At 34.9% G+C, this 21388-nt stretch overlaps 1 protein-coding gene across 1 annotated transcript in view; it reads left to right on the top strand.

The window, feature by feature from the left end:
- Nucleotides 1–21388, top strand: part of ZFAT (zinc finger and AT-hook domain containing) — a 280433-nt gene that overhangs the window by 205725 nt on the left and 53320 nt on the right. Inside the window, exons 12-14 of the mRNA XM_051971128.1 lie at nt 132–270; nt 16265–16383; nt 18254–18380. Of these exons, the coding sequence (XP_051827088.1) occupies nt 132–270; nt 16265–16383; nt 18254–18380 (385 nt within the window). The remainder of the gene's footprint in view (nt 1–131; nt 271–16264; nt 16384–18253; nt 18381–21388) is intronic.

Genomic DNA, 21388 nt, shown 5'->3' with positions numbered 1-21388 from the left:
TCATCAAGAAAAAAATTATTTAAAAGTGTTTTTAAAATTCATTAAAACATATAAATATTGATTTTTGTTTGAAGGACATTACCACTTTGTTGACTTGTTTTTTTCTAATTGGACTCTTTCTATTTCTGCAGCCTTTCCGTTGTGCACATTGTCATTATTCTTGCAATATATCTGGTTCTCTGAAGAGACATTACAATAGGAAGCATCCCAATGAAGACTATGTCAATGTAGGAACCGGAGAATTTGCTGCTGATGCCCTGATACAGCAAGGTGAGGTTTTTTCTACTAACAAAACCCCAAATCTCTTTGGAGAATTTCTGGAACAGTCAGTTGAGATTAGGAAATAATTTTTTTACAGGAACTTTTTACCAAGTTCCAAAGCCTTGTGATTTTTTCAGATAGAGGCCTGCTTTTTTTGAAATAGATTACACAATCTCCATATTTTCATGAATTACCAAAGTTTTTTTTTTTTTAATTTAAAAAGAACATTATCTGTTGACCAACTTTCTGAAGAAAGCTATGCCAAACTTAGCTAGACTGGTCTTTGCATGACAGAGATGCAATCAGTTGTTCAGACCATATTTCGAAGATTTGATAAGATCTTCCAGGGTTTTTGTTACACTTATGTACTCAAAAAATACATGAACCCAGTAACTTTCGGTCAGTATCACCATATGAGGATTTTCAACAAACAAACTTTCATTACGTGCTCTCTATGGTAAATAAGTTATACTAATAGCTAAGGATACACTAAGATTAATAAGAAAATTGGCCCAGCCATAAGGACCTCATAATTAAAAGATCAATAGACATATATAGATATGTATAATAAAAATTAGAATTTAAATTCATCAAAGAAAAAGTTCTGTGGGATAACAGTAAAGAGAACTTTTTAAGTGTATGGTATCATGAGAGGTTTGACTGAGGAGATGGTATTTTGAACTGGACATATAGCTTGGATTGTGAGTGAACAGAATTAGAGTTATAGTTGAAGAATATTCCAGGTACGGGAAACAACATGAGTGGTGACACACAGGAAAATTTGGAATATGCTTTAGGTAAGATAAATAATTGGAATGTATAGGTTGATATTGTGAGATACAATTTGAAAGGTAGGTGGAGGGCTTTGAATTTGGATTTTATTCAATAAGCGATATGAAATCTTTGAGGGTTTTGATCAGTGGAATAAAAATCATAGCAATGCTTTAGGAATGATAATAAGTAGCATGAGTGGAATTGTTTTGAAAGGCAATCTGAGATCTTATTAGAAAGATGTGTCTGGAGTTGTTTCCTTAAATTAATACTTCACTTTCTAAATCAAATATCATTTATCTTATTATTTCTTTCAATATTAAATCCCTTCTTTCAGTTAAGAAAATTTTCTGATAAGGAACAACTAGGTGAAACAGTGGATAGAATACCAGCTCTGGAATCAGGAAGACCTGAGTTCAAATGTGACCTCAGACACTTACTAGCTATGTGACCCTGGGCAAGTCACTTAATCCTGATTGGCTCCATTTTCTTTTTCTAATAAGATTTTTTTTCTTTTATTTTTGTTTTTTCTTTTATTTTTTTTCTTTCTTTCTTTTTTTAAAAAACAATTTACCAATGCAGAGCTTTTCTTCATAGCCAAAAATGCATGATATTGGCTTGTGAAATTTAGTAGTCATATTTATTGATAGGTGAAAAGAGTAACTTACACTTTATTCTATGCAGTTTTGTATCCATAACTACTCAGTCCAAAGTGGAGATGTAACTGGCTTTGTAATCTCTCCTCCAGAGACAAGAAATGTTTAACCTCTGAATTAAAAGCACAAAATAAGAAGATTTAGATCTGGAAAGAACTTTGGAAATTACCTAGTCTAGTTTTGTCATTTTATTGATGGATGAATGAATGAAAGAATGAAACTTAGTTTATTAATGTATGCAAAGCATTCTACTAAACTCTTGGCAATAGAAATAGAAGAAGAAAGTCCTTGCTTTCAAGGAGTATGCATTTAATAGAAGAGATACCTGCTATGGAAGATTTCAGTCATGATGGAGAAGTTTCCAGGTTGGATCTCCACAGGGTTGCTTCCCATGATGATGGCTTAGCAGACTGAGTTAGAAGTAGCCTTGTGGTTCTCAACGGTTCTTGAGTTCACAGTCCTGGACTATCCCCATTAGCATTTGAAGGTAAAAGTAGGAAAGGCAGTGGTGGTGGTTTGACTTACCTGATATGTGCTTCCCATTATCTTTTCCTCAGGATAACTTGCTATTTCAGTTAGATGTGTTTGACTGCCCTATGGCAATTATTTGACAGTTGATGAGGATGGCTTACACCCATTGCACAAAAATGGAAAGTGAGGGCCAGCCTATAAGTAGGAGCAGTGAATTTTGGAGGTGTTGCCATTCCTAGATCTCTTCTGTCTGACTGTTACGGACATTTGATGAGTAGTTGTTGCTGGTGGTCATGAGGAAGGGGGACACTTTTCCACAGTTTATTTCTCTTGTCAGTGATGACTGTGGATTGCTGGGAGAGAAGCAAGTCTGGCTGTTTGTGGGATGCGTGGCTTTTGCAAGGCTCTTGGATTCTGTCCTAGGGTCTCTCCATCAGGGGCTGAGGGAAGATAGAAGTTAAGATGGTGGTGGTGGCTTGAGGTGCCTGGCACATGCTGTTTCCTTCCCTCATTCAAGGTAGGTAGGTGATAAGGAAAACAAGACCCAAAAGGTTGAGTCACTTTCCCAAGTCATAGAGCTGTCAGTGGCTGGCATTTGGGCAATCTCGCATCTAGAGCTCGATGTGCAGTAAATCCAACTAACATAGGGAAGAGATGGGATACAGACTTAAAATCCACTGCTGTCCTCATGCTTCATGTTCTTACAATAAAGTGAGGTTCTGCAGGAAGACTGGTTAGTGGGCCACTCTCATAGTCAGGAGGAGAAGTGACAAAGACTTGAACTAGGCTGTGGTATGAGTAAAGAAAGGGGAGTAGATTTAAGAGATGTTGAGGAAATGGAAATGGGAAGACTTAGCAACTGACTGGATATACCAAGTCAATGAGAATGGAGTTAAGGATGTCTCTGAGATTGCAAGAAAGGGGAAGGGAAAGAATGATGGTGTCCTCAACAGATATAAGGAAGACAAGAAGACCAGAGGGCTTGGTGGCCAGGATAGTTAAGTATTATTTTGAATATGATGAGTTTGAAACTTATTATAACAGTAGATAGCTGGTGATGTAGAACCAGAATTTTATGAGTGTGTATGTGTGTATAAATCTAGTAATCATCTACATAGACAAGATAATTGAACCCATAGTTACTAATGAGGTCACTATCAAGGAGGGCATAATGAGAGATAAGAGGGTACTGGGCAGAGCCCTCGCACCAGAGCATTGTTGTCAGAGTGGTATAAAAATAAGCTTTTCTTCATATGGAGCCCAGAAATACCTCTGTGACATTGTACCACCTACCACGCAGAATTATGGAGACAGCATTTTGTAAACCTAACAGAAATGTAGAAAAGTAAGTTTCTGTCATTATTTACAAGAGACATTAGACATCACATACTTTGGTGGCCTCATATCCTATAATAAATAGAAATAGGACCATTTCATTTGACCTACAAAGCGTATTCCCTCAGTGTGGTCTGTCCATAGACATTGCAGAGTCCTTAGACTGCCCCAGTGGGTCAGGGAGGCCTGGTTCTGATCGGAGCAGGAGACAGCCCCGAGGCTGTTGGAGGGTATCGCTGAGGGAGTTGTTCCTCCCTCAGGGATCCCTGTGCCAGGTCATGAAGGACCGAGATCTTTGTCAGCTTTGGACCAAGCAGCTTTTAACTCGTTCTATGTAGTAGCGCTCACCTCTGGATGGCCCCGGGACATCGAGATCAGAGCAAGGTGAAGTTCCAACCTGAGGCAAAGAGATATGGGATTGTCACAGTGCCTGCCGTCCCTCAGAAGGGCAGCTACTTCAGAGTTTTCTCCCTGGCTTGGCGATTATCGGAATTGTCAGCTTGGGGCCTTCGGGAATATCAGACAGGATGAATGATACAGAACTTCATACTGACTTTGGCAATGATGTCACTTTCTCGGAATCTGTTTCCTTAGATATGGGCCTGGTGATGACGATTGCCTGTTATTTGGAGCTGTTGTAAGGAATGCGAGCACCTGGCAAACTGTGGAGAGCTAAATAATCGTGGATGCTTAGCCATTTAGCTTTCCATTCTAAGACCACTTGTAAAGTACCTGCTGTTTGAAGCGTGCTTTCTGGACTCTGAATAGGGCTTCTCTGAGACCCCCTGACAGATTTCATGGGGAGCTTCTGAGTCATGGAAGTATTTGTTCAGAGACATTTTAACTAATCACAGCAGACAAGATCTGGTCTTTACATTGAAAAGACTTTTTTTTTTTTTTTTTGCTTCTTTTCTTGGCACATGATTATCTTCTTTTCATGAAGTCTTTGAGCCTATATTGCTGGCATAAAAAGAAGTGATGTCTTATATCTGAGTTTTGATCATTCCCTTGGAAGAAAGTATTCTTGCAATATGCATTATTTTAATTTTAATTTAGACTTCTATTTAAACCCTGTGACTATTTAAAGCAAAAAGCAATTTTATAAATCCACTAAACAAATCAGAGAACTGTGATTTATGAGCCTGCTGTTGGAAATCTTGTATACACTGCAAGTTTTCTGATTTTGAGTGATGCTCCGCTTATATTAATGGGCCATGAAGTGAATCCGAGTGTAAGAAAAATGAACTGACCAACCCTTCAGCATTCTTTGTAAGGAGGTTGGTATGGTGACATACAAGAACTGTCTGAGAAGTTCAGAGAAATTCTAAAGCAATCTATTGGAGTTAAGGGAAGATGCCACATTGGTTTACCTTTAATGAATAGATTGTGATGGCTACAGTTTCTTTCCAGCCAGTTTTTCCTGTAGACTTTGGAACTCGTTGTTCAGATTGTTTCTGCTTGTTGAATTAAAGCAACAGTGTAGTTTGATAAGTTTTTCTACCAGGGCCAGTGGCATGTGGTTGAACCTGGTACCTATGGAGACTTCTATGCCAGGAAGCCTGACAGATAGCTTCTTTTAATCCCAAATCCCCAATATTCTTCCCACCTCTCCCCCCATACACTTAGAATCTTTTCTGTCATACAAAGTTGAGGAACAATATAGTCAGTGGTTGGACAGAAGTTCTCATTTTATAAATTTTTACATAGTTCTTACTACTCCATATTTAAGACTAAGAAGTGAAGGAAAAATAAGGGATTATAATCCTACCTATTTAATCTTCAATAATTTTTATTTTTCATTTTTAAAATAAGCATGTTGGGATTAAATAGTCTCCATATCTTCAAATTTTTAAAGCCATTGCACGGCCACTCATTGGATCTCCAAGCATCCTTCCACTGAGTTCAGTCATTGGCCATTCTCTGTCTCCAGAATCAGAATCTGAACCCATATTCCCCTTCCTCTAAATCCAGTGTTTTTCCCACTAAACCATTTTCCGTAAATATAAACTTGGAAACTAAGGATTAATACTGAGAGGCAGAGAAGGTGGGGGGTGGGGTAGAGAGGAAATGCACTTCAGATACAGGATGCAAAGGAAGGGATATTATATATAAGTAGAGAAAAGTAGTAGGATAATTTGGCTGGAACATAGAGCATATATAAGAGAACAATGTACAGTAAGCCTGGAAACGAGGTTAAGGTCAGATCATGATGGGTCTAAAATGTTAAACAGAGAAGTTTGTATTCTGTCCTAGAGACATTTGGGAGCCCCTTAGGCAAAAGAGTGACATAGCCAGATCTGTGCTTTAGGAAGATTGCTTTGGTGGCTGTCTGGATGATAGATTATAGAGGTAAGAGACTTAATGCAGGGAGAGTGGGAGGCATTTTTCAATAGTACAGGTGAAATAGGATAAGGACTTGCATTAGGATGGTTATAGTGAGATGGAAAGAAGAAACAACATATTGCAAAGTAGTATCAAAAAAAGCTGCTTTGGTATTGGTGGCAAAGGAAAAGACAGAGCAAAAGATGATTCTGAGAATGAAAAAGCATTTTTAAAATGCATACTATGTTCAAAGCATTGGTGGATACAAATAGAAAAACAAAACAGTCCTTTCTCTAAAGGAGCTGACATTTTAATGGCAAAGATGCACAAGGAAGTGGGTTTAGCTGCAAGTAAGATGAAAAAAGGTCCTATGGTCCTTACGGTACAGCAGCAAAGAAGATATTAAGGCATCTTTAATGTCAGTTGTGCTGATAATGATATTTTCTGATGTTGAGCTATTTGAAACTGCCAAGGAATTGGGGCATCAGGACTTTCTTTTTTGGGTCTTCAGCAGCTGAGGAGGCAGAAAATGTAACTCCTACAGAAGCACTTGCCAAGTCTGATTTCCACAGGGTTTATTTCCTGGGAAGATGATGGTTATAGTGGCTGAACTGGAAGCTGGAGTAGGATTCAGACATTTTTGTCCCTCCTGAGACTCGTAGGCTGACCTGCTCATAAAACTGCTACTGCTGCTGAGCATTTATTTAGTTGTCAGATGGCATTGATGATAGTACATCACACTTCTTCCCAGTTATTACTCCTCTTAGTGATAGGCGTGAGACTTGGACTAAAAGCAGGGCCAGTAGTCTGAGGGGCTCTGCTGTTCTCAGGGATCCTTGGCTCAGGATTCTCAACTTTGTCAAATAGGGTTGAGAGGAAGTGGTAGACAAGGAGATATGGTGAATTGCCTGACACAGTCTACCTCTTTGTCTCTCCTTCAGGATTTCTTGCTGCTTTAGCTAGTCTGGCTTCCCTGCTACATGTGCTAGTTAGGTCAATGAAAGGGTGGGTAAGAGAGGGTTTGGAGGAACAGATAACCTTATACAATCTCACCAGGCAGTCCTATTTTACATCTTCCAGCCCATTTCACTTTTGAAATGCTCTCATTGTTAGGAAATGTTTTTTTATTTTATGAAGTCTCTACCTCTTATGTCAAATTGCTCAAGTTTTATTTTTATTTCATGTGAAAGTCCTTGAAATTCTTGAAGAGTTTTTCACACCTTGTCTACTGTTGTTTAGGCGAAACATTCTTAGTTTTTTTACCCTGTTTTCACATGGTAGGTTCTTTTAGGCCCTTTTGGTACCATTCTAGTCTATCACCTTCCTTTGGTAAGGAATTACAGAATGTTAATTCTCTTCAAAAAAGTGGAACTTAGAATTGAACATCTTATTCCATATGTGGACATCTGGACTATTACCTTCTTAGTTCTGAACTTACTGTTCTTAGGGCAATCAAAATTATTCTAGATCCTATTTTTGTCATTTTTTTTAATGGCAGAAACAGAGCTCAAACCTAGGTGATAGGATGCCAAGTATAATGCTCTTTCTATTATATTATAAATATAAGATACTATGTTGTTGCTCTCACACAAAAACAATATATAACTCATATAAGAATACACTCTTCCATCTCTTGTTGGATTGCTCCTCTTCCTATCCTTAGCCGTGAGTGAGCCCTAAAGATTTGAACTAGTTCCATTTCTTTGTACTCTTGTAAATCAGTCCACTAGCATTTATTAAGTTTGTGTCAGACTAATCCAATTCTCATAGTTAAGATTGTAATCTCTTGAAGATGACTTCTAGTTTTTTTTTTCCTACTGTCTCTAATCTCTCTTCATTGTCACCAAAATCTCTCTTAAGCCCTGACAAGTCATTGTCAACTGTCTCCACTCCCTCCTACCCACCAATTATTTTGTATTTTCTTTAGAATATATTTTGCATTTCATTATGTGTGTACTTGGTTCTCCCAGTAGAATAGGAAGATCTTTTAAGCAGAGATTATTTTGATCTTTTCTTTGTGTACCCAGAACCTAACACAGTTCCTGGCACATAGTAATAAGCTCTTGATAAATTCTTGTTGAGTGTTCTTTTCTTTTTTTATTATTATAGCTTTTTATTTACAAGATATATGCATGGGTAATTTTTCAGCATTGACAATTGCAAAAACTTTTGTTCCATCCTTTCCCTTCCTTCCCACCACCCCCTCCCCCAGAAGGCAGGTTGACCAATACATGTTAAATATGTTAAAGTATAAGTTAAATACAATATATGTTTACATGTCCAAACAATTATTTTGCTGTAAAAAAAAGAATTGGATTTTGAAATAGTGTACAATTAGCCTGTGAAAATAAAAAATGCAGGTGGACAAAAATAGAGGGATTGGGAATTCTATGTAGTGGTTCATAGTCATCTCCCAGAGTTCTTTCCCTGGGTTTAGCTGGTTCAATTCATTCCTGCTCTATTGGAATTGATTTGGTTCATCTCATTGCTGAAGATGGCCCTGTCCATCAGAATTGATCATCATATAGTCTTGTTGTTGAAGTATATAATGATCTCCTGGTCCTGCTCATTTCACTCAGCATCAATTCATGTAAGTCTCTCCAGGGCTTTCTGAAATCATCCTGCTGGTCATTTCTTACAGAACAATAATATTCCATAACATTCATATACCACAATTTATTCAGCCATTCTCCAATTGATGGGCATCCACTCGGTTTCCAGTTTCTGGCCACTACAAACAGGGCTGCCACAAACATTTTGGCACATACAGGTCCCTTTCCCTTCTTTAGTATCTCTTTGGTATAAGCCCAGTAGAAACACTGCTGGATCAAAGGGCATGCACAGTTTGATAACTTTTTGAGTATAGTTCCAAATTGCTCTCCAGAATGGCTGGATGTATTCACAATTCCACCAACAATGTATCAGTGTCCCAATTTTCCCACATCCCCTCCAACATTCAGCATTATCTTTCCCTGTCATTGTAGCCAACCTGACAGGGGTGTAGTGTATCTCAGAGTTGTCATAATGTGAATTTCTCTGATTAATAATGATTTGGAGCATCTTTTCATGTGGTTAGAAATAGTTTTAATTTCTTCATCTGAGAATTGTCTGTTCATATCCTTTGACCATTTGTCAATTGAAGAATGGCTTGATTTCTTATAGATTAGAGTCAATTCTCTATATATTTTGGAAATGAATCCTTTATCAGAACCTTTGACTGTAGAAATGTTTTCCCAGTTTATTGTTTCTTTTCTAATCTTGTCTACATTAGTTTTGTTTGTACAAAAATTTTTCAATTTGGTAGAATCAAAATTTTCTATTTTGTGATCAGTAATGATCTCTAGTTCTTCTTTGGTCACAAATTCCTTCCTCTTCCACAGGTCTCAGAGGTAAACTATCCTATGTTCTTCTAATTTATTTATAATCTCATTCTTTATGCCTAGGTCATGAACCCATTTTGACTTTATCTTGGTATATGGTATTAAGTGTGTGTCAATGCTTAGTTTCTGCCATACTAATTTCCAATTTTCCCAGCAATTTTTGTGAAACAGTGAGTTCTTATCCAAAAGCTGGGGTCTTTGGGTTTGTCAAACACTAGATTGTTAAAGTTATTGACTGTTTTGTCCTTTGAACCTAACCTATACCACTGATCAACTAGTCTATTTCTTAGCCAATACTAAAAGGTTTCAGTAACCGCTGCTTTATAATTTAATATAATAAGTTTTAGATCAGATACAGCTAGGCCACCTTCATTTGATTTTTTTTCCATTAATTCCCTTGAAATTCTTGACCTTTTGTTTTTCCATATGAACTTTGTTGTTATTTTTCTAGGTCATTAAAATAGTTTTTTGGGTGAGTGTTCCTTTCTTAAAACAAGGTACCTGTTAATGAAGTACTGCAGTGATTTTCTTACTAAAAGTAATACTTTGAATTTATAACATTTCTTTTGAAGCTCATTTCTTTAGAGGTTTTGGGTTTATGAAGCACATTCCTCACAGTAGCCCTGTGGGGTAGATTATACATGAATTGTTTCCTCTATTTTACAAAGAAACTGAGGTTCAAATTGTTTAAATTGTCCTTGGTACCCAAGCTAATAAATTTCAAATCTAGAACTTGAATGTAGGACTTCTGATGCTCAGTTTATTGTTCTTTCTGTTGTATTCCATTTGATCCTTCACACCAAGCTGAAGGGATCATGGTATTTTGTCCTGTCTCCTTAGTTGTAAAATATACCTTTTTCTGCAGAAACACAGAAATATGGATGGGTTGCTATAATACTAGTGTTAGTGTTAGTGGAATAGTAGTCACTGCAATACTCTCCATGTGTTAAGAAGGGTGGGCAAGCAATTATGGCATTTTGTTATTGCTGTTAAAATTTGTTCTGGTGATTTGATTTATGATTGCTATTGCTCTGCTGCTTCCAATCTTTTGTCATTGGTCTGCTGAGTTTAAAATATTCCAACTAAAAATATTCAACTAATCTTCTGATACTGTCCAACTAGTGATCATCCCTGCTAGAATCTTGGTTTTTCCCTTTGATTTTTTGAAGAATGGATTCTTAGTCTCCTTCCTAAGTAGCATTCTTTCTTCTTCTTCTTTTTTTTTTTTTCCAAAGGAACATGGTGAGGAGGAGACAAGTACAAACTTTCTGCTTCCCCAGGGAGGTTGTACTATTGTGCCTTTGGCAGGCAGACCAAGGGGAGCAATCTCTATGATTAGACAGCTTGTATAGTTAGAAAAACATTTAGAACACAAAGCTCTTATAGTCCTTGGGGGAATTGGGGATGAGGTGGAGAAAATGGCTGGGGAGGAGGTGGAGTGGGGGGAAGGCTGGGAAAATGAAATGAGATTAGAGACTAGATTACTCTTTTCTTAAATGATGAACTGTTAGAGTTTCATTTCTAAATTTTGCTTCACATAATTTCCATAAGTTGTTTCTTTATTTTGAATGGAATATACCCTCTCCTCCCCCAAAAAATGTCTGTAGGAGACTTTATAATATCTTGCTTTTATATAGATGAATAGAACTCTGAATAATGCCACAGGGTAAAATAGTAAGTGTTCCTTCCAAGTTTGGTGTTATTTTTAAATAGACCTTTTTAAATGTGCAATGGTTAAACCAACTATATTTTTAAAAATGAAATCATTTAGAATCTGCCCTTGTATGTCAATGAGAGGTCCCAAAGTTCATCATGGTCACAGTGAAATGGAAATTTCCCTATTGGAAACTTAAGTTTTTCTCCATTTTGGAGACTTAACCTGGTACTTAACAGTCTTATTAGATAATTTTCTGGTAGTTGTCCTGTGAAAGTATACTGTATATCACTCCCATTTTATAAATTAAGAAAATAAGTGATTTGCTCTCACAATCACAAGGGCAATAAGTAGCAGATATTAGGAGAATAATAAAGAAGATAATTCACCCAAACTTGATTTTTAAGATCAGTATTCTTTTCACAGTATCATCCTAAATACCACTGCTATTAGTTATATTTATAACATTTTAAATAACATTTTAAAAAACATATTTATTTTAGAAAGATATTAAAACTGTCATTCTCAATATGGACTAAAAGTCAAGTCCTATATTTCTGGATATTGATTTAGCCCATATGTAAAATACATCAGTTCTTTTAGGCCGATAAAGTACTTTTTAATACTTATCTTTCATTATCTTTTTAGTTTCCAAGTACTGGATTCTATCAATTTAATATCTTTTACATGTGTTCCCTTTTCTACACTAAAATGATCCACCTTAGCTTAAGGTTTCATTAGCACTTTCTAATAATTTCCTAATTGATCCTGCTGTTACTAATCTCTCCTCCCTCAAATCCGTTCTTCAAACAGATACCAAAATATTCCATTCCTCAAGAGCCTTCAATAGTTCCTCATGACTCTTGGATTTTCACCACCTCCTCAGCTTGACATTTAAATCTCTTTATAGACTGGCTCAAGTCTACATTTCCAAAATGGAAGCGAATACATTCTGAATTTTCCTCCAACCTGGCATTTTTTCTCCTTTTTCCAGGCTCTTTTCCCAAGCCTGGGAATGTACTTGCTCATCACCTCTATGTTATAGGATCACTAACTTCCTTCAAGGCTTACTACTTCCTAAAGGAAACCTTCCTACTAATTGGGAGTGCTTGCTTCTGTCTCTTCAAAATATCTTGTATTTACTTATCTGTATTATATATATTGTATTCTCCTGTACAATATAAACTTCTTGAGAACAGAGGCAGAGTTTATTTCTATGTACCTATAGTGCCTAACACAGTGTCTTGTAGATTGTAGGTACTAACCAATTAATTATTGAATGAAATTTGAAATGGAAGAGCCAGAAATAGATACCAGTTATTCTGAATCCCAACTTAATAAAGTTCATTTATAGCACTGTATTGCTGAAAATAATTTTAAAAGTGTCAATTTATATAAAGGACCTGATAATTTAATGCTATATTATGATTAAGCTAATTCCTGTAACTTTTTCTAAGGATACCAGCTTTCAAAAAGGAGCTACTGCTGTGTGTTGTTTAATTGGTATCAAAGGACTTGTACCTTTGCTCAGTTGGGTATTCATCAGGAAATCATGATTTGGAGCTTCAGTTTCATTAGCAATTGATTGTGAGTTCTAGAATCAGTGCACAATGTAATCTTACCAATTCTTTCATTGATTTTCCCTGAGTCTTGCCAATGTATTTAATGATTTGGAATAGAAATTAATCTTTTCTTGACTTTGATATCAGTTAACTGACAGAGTTACCCATTCAACATAGATTATCCATTGTCATTTGTTGTTGCTTAATTAAAAGTTACAATGACAAAGGTTATTGAAGCTTTAATTAATGCAAGGTATTGTTATATTAATTTCAATTTAAATATAATTTCAGCCAGTATTTCCTCCTAAATTAGTTTCTCCGAAAAGGCACTGACAAAGGAATCTTTAATTTCATTTAAAGCCTGATGATGTCTTTGCCTTAACCTTAACCATAGGTAGTTTGCTTGTGTGAACTATTTAAAATTAAAAATGTAAAGAGAGAAGGAAATTGAAGTTAAGAGAAAAGAGTAGCAATGTTTCATCTGCTCTGTGAAAGTTTACTAATAGCTCAAATTGAAATTGTTTTTGAGGAATAGTCAATGATTGTGATAGAACCTAACCATTAAGTTGAGTTTTATTTTCTTTGATTGAGATAGAAAAACAACAACAACAAACAACAACAAAAAAGCAGCTGAACTTGACTTTCAGAATGACATTTTGGAGTTTCAAAATAATGTTCTCATTTAGTCCATCCTTCTGTTAAGGTTTCTGAATTATTTGGGGTTTAGCTTCTATGACCAATCTTTTAGGGAAGATAGTTAATAGAAAAGGAGGGGATTCTACAAGGCTTTAGTACCACACAGTCATATGTCTTAGAAGCTAGAAAGATTTAGCCCAATCCTTTCATTTTATAAATGAGAAAACTAAGAAACTAAGCCCGAGAAATCAAAGTAATTTTCCTCAAGTCACACAGAGGAGTCAGTTTGAATGCAGATTCTCTGACTCCAGGTCTAGTTCTCATTCAATTTTACCACCTTTCTATGCATGTGTCATGGGGTTTAGCAAAAAAGATGTCAATCTCTGACTGAGACCACAAACTGAGACCAGTTCTGGTACAATTTAGCCATGCAACTTCAGGCAAGTGAGTTTATTCCTGGAACTCAGTTTCTTAAGTATAAAATGAGAGTCCTGGATTAGAACATTTTAATTCTCTCTTCAATCTCTGGCATTATATGATGCTATGATTTTAATCCTTTTCTCTCCTGGACCCTAATTATCACAATCTGAATGTGTTGATTGCCACATGATGAGGCTACGATGTTGGATTTCTATTCAAGGTATTCTTAGGTTTCTTAGAAACCCTACTATTAAATAAATTAATAGGCCAGAAAACCCATTTGTAGAATAGCACATTAAGCATCTTTTAATTGACAGTGAATTGAGCCAACAGATGGAACGTATCAATTCATAACTATATATTAAGTATTTATTATTTGTCAGCTATGGTGCAATATGTTGGGGGTATCCAAAGGAAAAATAAAAGTAGTCTGTTCTCAGATAACTTACATTTTAATTAGGGAAGAGACAATAAGGGAAAGGAAAGGGGGGAAAACCAACACATTTTTAAAGCATCTACTATGTGCCAGGACCTGTGCTAAATAGAATTATGTATTATTATTATTCCCACTTTACAACTAAACAAATTGAGGTAGTGAGAGCTTAAGCTATCTGCCCAGGAATATAGTTAGTAAGAATAACTAACTAAATCTGATCTCAGATCTTTATGATCCTAGGCTCACTGCTTATCCACTATGCCATCTACCTTCCTCTAGATGCATAAGTGAGCACCTGCAAGAGGTTAACTATATCTGTGACTATTTAAGTTTTATTTTTTTTTTCTTGTGGGAACGATCAGATCTCTTTTAAATGTAATTTATTAGTCACTTTGATTTTTCAGAGCAGCCAAGTCATTGGAGCAAAGCCTTCCCATGCTTCTCTTGCAATCTGTTGGAAAGTTGCAAATTTGGCAGACATATGGTTTTCAATTACAGCTCAGATATCTTGCTCTTTAAAGACAAACATTTTAATTATTTGCTACAAGGAAAAAGCTATTATAGGAAATAAAAATGATTAGGAAGGGTAGTGGTGATCAATAAGAGCTAGCATGATTTTCTCAAAGGCTCCTCATTTTAGACTGACTTTTGTTTCCTTTTTCTTAAGAGGTCATTTTTTAGGTAAGGGTGCATTACTATGGGCTCTCTTCTTGGTCCCTTGTAACCTTTCTGTCACTGATCTAAATAAAGTCACTAAAAATCATATTTATCATCTCTTCAGATGGTATACAATGCTTGGAAAATAGCTAATATATTATATTGGCACTCAGACCTAGTATTCAAAGTGATCTTGGCAAATCAAGATTTTGGTAAATTTCAAAAGTTGACAGTTGACTAGAAAGACATATGATTTTATTTATTTACTTGTTTTTGATCTGCACAAGTACATTATAAGAGAAGGCATGACAAGGCACATTTGGGAAAAAATAACCTGAAGTCATGAGATTTTTGTGTCCTTTGGATTTATTAAAACCATTAATGTGCCTTGAAAGCCCAAAAACTCATGTATTTTTTGATTTCATTAACAGATTTAAGATAAACAGAACAAAGGAAATATTATTTCATGTAGAATTTTTAAATCAGAAGATCTGGGTATAAATCTCTATTCTGAACAATATATTTTTGCTCCTGAGTCTGTTTTCTTCTTTATAAAATGGGGAATAATATTTATACTAACTACAGTTTTTACAGGGTTTTGTAAGAAATTTTTTATATAGATCTCAAAGTTCCTTAGACATATGAATTATTACTATATACTCCTGCTGTGCTTTTCAGTGGCACTACAGGTAAGAATACTGATGATCTTGAGCTTTTCCAATGGAAAGGTGACAAGAAAGAAAAGGGATTGTAAATCCTTTTACAATATCATACAAGAATCAGAAGGGATAGGAAAAGATTTGGGTTTGGAGGATGGGATGGAAGGATGATTTTAGCCATCTTCAAGTATTTGAAAATCTGTCTTGTGGAAGGGTCAGCTTTTGCTTGAACCTAGATGGCAGGACTGGGAATATTGGGGAAATGATTCGCAGGACAGATGTCCTAATAATTAACATTATCCAAAATGTAATGAACTTGTTCAAGAGGGGCTATATTCAACTTCCCTAGAGCTTCTCTTGTTATAGCAGCTTATTGGGTTTTCCTAGAATTAGATTCCTACCTGCTATATAGATTGGAACACACTTCCTCTCTGACATTGTGACGCTGTGATTCACTATAAATTACTCCATAATTCACTGAGAGATTGTGAATGTTCAACTGGGAAAGATATTTTATCAAGGAACACTATATTAGATGAAGATTAGATTTAGATGATTTTTATTTATGCTTATGTGGCACAATATTGTAAATTCTGTGCCCTTAAAAAAAGATTAATATCTACTTATGTATCAAAGATATTATGTCCTTCTCCAAAATTTTGATTTCTCTTTTCTGATACCAATTTAGATAGACTGAACTTTAACTTTGGGAATATTCAATATCTATGTATGGGAACAGTATTCCTTCTTTTAAAACTTTTAAATTCTTGATAAATTCTTTGATATCTTGGTTCTTTTCAAGAAATAAAAAGGATATGATAGATTTTAGTATTTTGTTGCTATTGAAAGATCTATAAAAATTTTTTTCAAAAATTTTATAGGCATATTTCTTTAAAAACTAGTAATGGTAGATTCATATGAGTGAAATTTTTTTCGTCTCCAAATCAAAGGTTTCTGAAGTTTGTGGTCCTTTCTGCAGAGTTGAGATAGCCATCTAAAGGGAATAACATTGTTTCTTTTAATCTGTCTTCTTCTTTCTTGCAGGTGGCATAAAGTGTCCAGTTTGTAGCTTTGTTTATGGTACTAAATGGGAATTCAACAGGCATTTGAAGAATAAACATGGGTTGAAATTAGTGGAAAGTGATGGTGACACTAAATGGGAGGTAACTCATTAATTATTGGTAGTTGTCATTACCAGATCTACAAAGCTGTGCTTTCTCCTAATGATTCAAAAGTTAAGATAAAGATTTGCTGATAGGCACACACAGAAGGTAATTTTATATTCCCTTTGGCAATACCTTCAGTTCTTCAATATGTAAAGATCATTTTTGATTCTCTGGATATTGTCATAATAAATTAGGCCTGAAGACCTTTGAATATATTTTAGTCCCTTAGGTAAATGCTTGTTTTCTTCATTTAAAACATGGCATTATGGAAAGCAAGCAAAAGTAAAATGGTACCTTTTAGACAGATTTTTAAGAGAAGGAGAAAGTTAGGTCTTTGTTTTCCTTACCCTTTCCTTTCTTGTGCCTATCAAGAAAGAGATTGAAGTCAGTAACTATGCTGAAGAAAAATCTATAAAAACTGTGTTAAATTTATAACCAAATTGTAGATAAATTGTGTTCAATGACCAAGCAAAAACAACATTGCCTTCCAAATAGTAGGCACCTAATAAAAATTTGTTAGACATTAATTATGTTTCTTTGGTGTCACAACTTACTCCAAGAACTTAATTTTCCATAAAAAAGAATTCTAAACAAAAATCCAAACATGTATAAACATGTCAATTTATATATGAATCTCTCAGAAATATATAATAATATTTGTTAAAGTTCAACTTCCCAGAAAGATACAATTCCACTTACTCCTAAAATCATAAATACAGTCATAACTCTAAAAATAAGTAAAAGGTCCCAATTCCAGAGTCTAGCCATTTTATTCCATAGTAGACAGAGGGAAAGACAAACGGAAATCTTCTTAAGGATTGACTCAGATCCTGCTGACTTAAAAAGGTATATAGATCATCAGCAATTTAAGAGCAGTGATCCCTCTCAGGATTGTTACAGCAAAAATTCTTTGTAAACCTGTAAACCTTGTAAACATGAATTTGTATCCTTTATATATTATTTAACAATATAATTAGTTGCATTCTATACTGATGCAGAGATAGATCTAAAGGTCTAATTTCTATTAGTGTATAGAACTCCTTTTTGTAGAAACTCCCCATCTATATGATCAGAAATTTTTCTATACCTTGTGAAATTTGAGAGTTGTCTGAAGAAAAGTTGTCTTAGAGAGGACCAACATATTTGTGAAATTAAGTGACTTAGAATAATTATCCAGTCAATGTTGGTCACACTGTGTCATAAGTAGTTGAACACTACTTCTTCCAAGGCTTGCTGGTCCTCTATTTACTGTATAGAATGCTTTTTATTATATATTAATTGTATCAATATATTATCACAGTTAATTAAATATTACTATCACATTGATCATTAATATTAGTTAAATATTGATGTCATAGTAATAAAAATAATAATTAATAAAATAATTAGGCATTTAATAAAAATATACTTAGAACAATAGCAAGTGACCATTGATGGTAAAGAAAGGAGATGAATATAAAATGCAGACACAAAAAACTAAAAAAAAATAATCAAAATCATCTTGGTCCATTTTTGGTAACAAAAAGCAACCTTACATTCCTCAATAGTTTCTAAATATGTTATATGCTACAATATGGATCAGAAATGACTCTGAACCATTAAAAAAAGAGCATTTGATCATATATTGAGGTTAAATTATGTTTATTTTATTTATTATTTATTTATTATAAAACCTGGAAGGCATAATGTATTTTTAGGCAAAAAAAATTTCCACCAAAAAATAATTAAAATGCTTTTGTCCCATAAAAGAGTAAACACCAAGGAGTTGTTTTTATATATTGTCTTTTTTTGTCATTTATTTTTCATCAAACCAATCATGAACTATTTTTCTAGGAAAAGCATTAATTTATTAAATGTTTATATTTAGCTAACAACAGAAATTTCTGAGGAATCATCCACCCAGTACCTTCATATCACAGAAGCTGAAGAAGATGTTCAAGGAACTCAGGCAGCTGTAGCAGCTCTACAGGACCTCAGATATACCTCAGAGAATGGTGAGAGAGTTTGAAAAAGGTTTTTTTCTTTATCTATGCATGGGACCGTATCTTGCAATAAGGCCCTACTAACTGCTAAAGGAAATTATCTCTGACATGACAGAACCAATTGCCTTTAAATATCAGGAGAGGATCAACAGCTTTGCAGTTTGTAAAACCTGGTTTGAATCCCTTCTTTGCTTTCCATTAGTTGAGTGACCCTGTATAAAGCTGTTTGTCTCTTTTGGACTCACTATCCTTATCTGTAGTATGAAATGGTAGAACTAGATATTTAAAGTCCCTTCTAAATCTGTGATGGGTGAAAAATGAAATGACTGGAAAAATAAAAGGTTTGCTCTTCCAATTCTATCCATTCCTTAAACAGTGCTTGCCAGTTGCCCAAAAATTTAGAAGTAGTTGCCTTCTTCAGCTTTGCCACTAGATTATGAATATAGGGGAAAACAGATTTTTATACATAAAAAATAATTAGTCACTTAAGATAAGTTAATTAAAAGGAAAAAATTAACCAGAATGAAATATTAGATAATATGATTTCTACTTGGAGAAAAATTCTTTCCAAGTTGTGAGGAAAAGAGTGAATAGATGCAATTCCCTGAATTCAGGAAAAGTGTCTGTGAATAATCAAAAGAATATGGAAACAATAACTGATCAATATTATTATAGGCATCAGATGAGACATATAGATTGCTTGACATGTACAGTTATGAGAAAATTTCTTGCATTGGTCTTTGGATCTAACTGTGTTTATGATCAGTATAACCTAACCCTCAATTAAATGTGTCTCAAGCAGAAGGTAGAGGTTGTCCAGATTCTCAGCCATTCAGTGCTAGCTTAAAACAGTATAACAAAATCTTCTCACAATTCCCACAATTGAGTGAAATTTTTTCACAAGTCAAGAATTGGACTAGACCCATAATTGAATAGAAAGAAAAGCGAGCTAGTTACAAAGTGAGTCAAAAGATGAAGACAATGTAGTTTTCTCAATTCCCAGTACCACTTGATATTCTAATCCCTTCAATTCCCTCAGACCGAAATTCTGTAATTCTAAGATATCTGTAAATACAAATGTGAAAAATATAGCAATTTTTGTATGTTGCTTTACAATTTTCAAAGCATTTTTCATATATTATTCCAGTTTTCAAAATAGATTTATGAAGTTGGCAGAGAAGGTATTATTATAGACATACTCTAGGAAAGGAAGCTGAGGCTCAGTGATTGATTTACCTATCTATGCTTACAAGACTAGCACATGGCAGCTTAACCCAAATCCAGGTTTTCCTATTTCTAATCCAGTACATTTTCCTGTGTGGTTTATGTTTGCCCACACTGATACCCTAGCCATCTCTTCTCGATTGTAAAAAGTTATGGCTTGACATCTTAAATTGTTCTGTTTGATTCTTCTACCTGAAATAGTTAAATTCTATACTTTATGATTCACAAAAATTGGCCAAAAGACATACTAGAATATAACACTAGCTGTCTCAGTGAGGATCTCAAAATATTCAAAATTATTTTAAAAGCCTAATGATATATTCACATAGAATTAAAGAATTTGAAATGGAAGAAATCTGAAAGAGACCTTAGTTCAACCTCTTCATTTTATACATGAGGAAATTGAGACTCAGAGAAAGGCTTACGTTCATCATAATATATTTTCAACTTCTCCTCAACTTTTCAGTCTTAAATGTGGAGTAGGAGGAATTATTTAAACTTCTGTGTCCTGAGTTCCATCAACCTCATTCATTTTAGAGATTTTCACTTTCATTAATTAAAGAGTAGACTCTATATATTGCCTCCTGAGAGTTCTTCAAGCTCTTGAAACATTCCAACCACAGTTAAAAGATTTATAGCAGGGCTTTACTGCTTCAAGCATTATTTGTGAGATGGAAAGAAGGCGATGGTTTGCAAGTAACTGAAAAGGGAGAGTGAATTTTAGATTTTTCTTTCATTTAAAGTTTAAAGGTTTGATTCTTCGCAGAATCTCAGAAATCATAGTAATCTCAGGGACCACTTAGACCGGCTCATGTCTTATAAAAATTTTTTCTCCAGCATACATGACATTTGGTGACCCAGCCTCTCCTTGAAGTATGCTTAAAGATGGAAAACATTCTGCTTGTTCAGGCAGCCTCTTCTTTTTCTTTTAGGGTTTTTTTCCCCCCATTCTGAAATCTCATTCTGCAACTTTTATCCTTTGCACCTAGTTCTGCTCTGTATATTCAGGCAGGACAAGCCTAATCTCTCAAAGCCAGAACACAGCTCTTCAGAAAGCTACTCTGTTCTTCCTAAGATTTCTCTTCTCTATTGTAAATGGCTCCAGTTCCATCAACAGGTTCTTGTGTGTCCTGATCTCCAGTTTCTTAGTCATCTGAGTCCCACTGAGCTTCTTGTTCTTTTGCTTGAGGTTCCCAGTTTTTCACAGAGTAGAATTAGTAGAGAATGATGGAAAGCTTAGGACTCAGCCAGTGATAAGTAGCGAGCTTCTTTAAAATCTCCACCTTTTTCTTCCCTGACTGGAGCAAATAGTATTAGAGTTAGAGAAACTTGTCTTTGGTAATGGTGGTGTCAATTGCAGATTGCAATTGCAATTACAAATAGCAACAACAACAACAAAAAATAACAAAAGCGGGAAAAACAAAATGGTGATCAGAAATCACTCAGAGAAAGCCATTTTCTTGATTGTATTCTTAAAAACTCAGAGAATTATCAGGGTGGCTCAGTGCATGTGTAAATATGTTGAATTATACCATCCTGAACTTTATTTAGTTATGAGGCAGAACTGTAGGAAAGAAAAAGAAGAGAAAATTTTTTTTGAAATCAAGATGCTTTTTTTGAAAATCATCACTCTGTATTTTAATTGAAAGTTAGCCTGGATTGGCCTTGAAGTTAATGCTTTATCTATTATACACCTACTACACAGAAATCATTATATTGTTTTGGGCTCCCCTTGGTCCTGTAGTTTTGTTCTTAAGAAACCTCATAGAAAATTGCTCTGATGGAGCCAGGTAACT

Source organism: Antechinus flavipes, chromosome 1 (genome assembly GCF_016432865.1).
Source record: "Antechinus flavipes isolate AdamAnt ecotype Samford, QLD, Australia chromosome 1, AdamAnt_v2, whole genome shotgun sequence".
Classification (NCBI taxonomy): domain Eukaryota; kingdom Metazoa; phylum Chordata; class Mammalia; order Dasyuromorphia; family Dasyuridae; genus Antechinus; species Antechinus flavipes.
The sequence above is the reverse complement of the archived record's forward strand: the minus strand, read 5'-3'. Positions and strand labels throughout refer to the sequence as shown.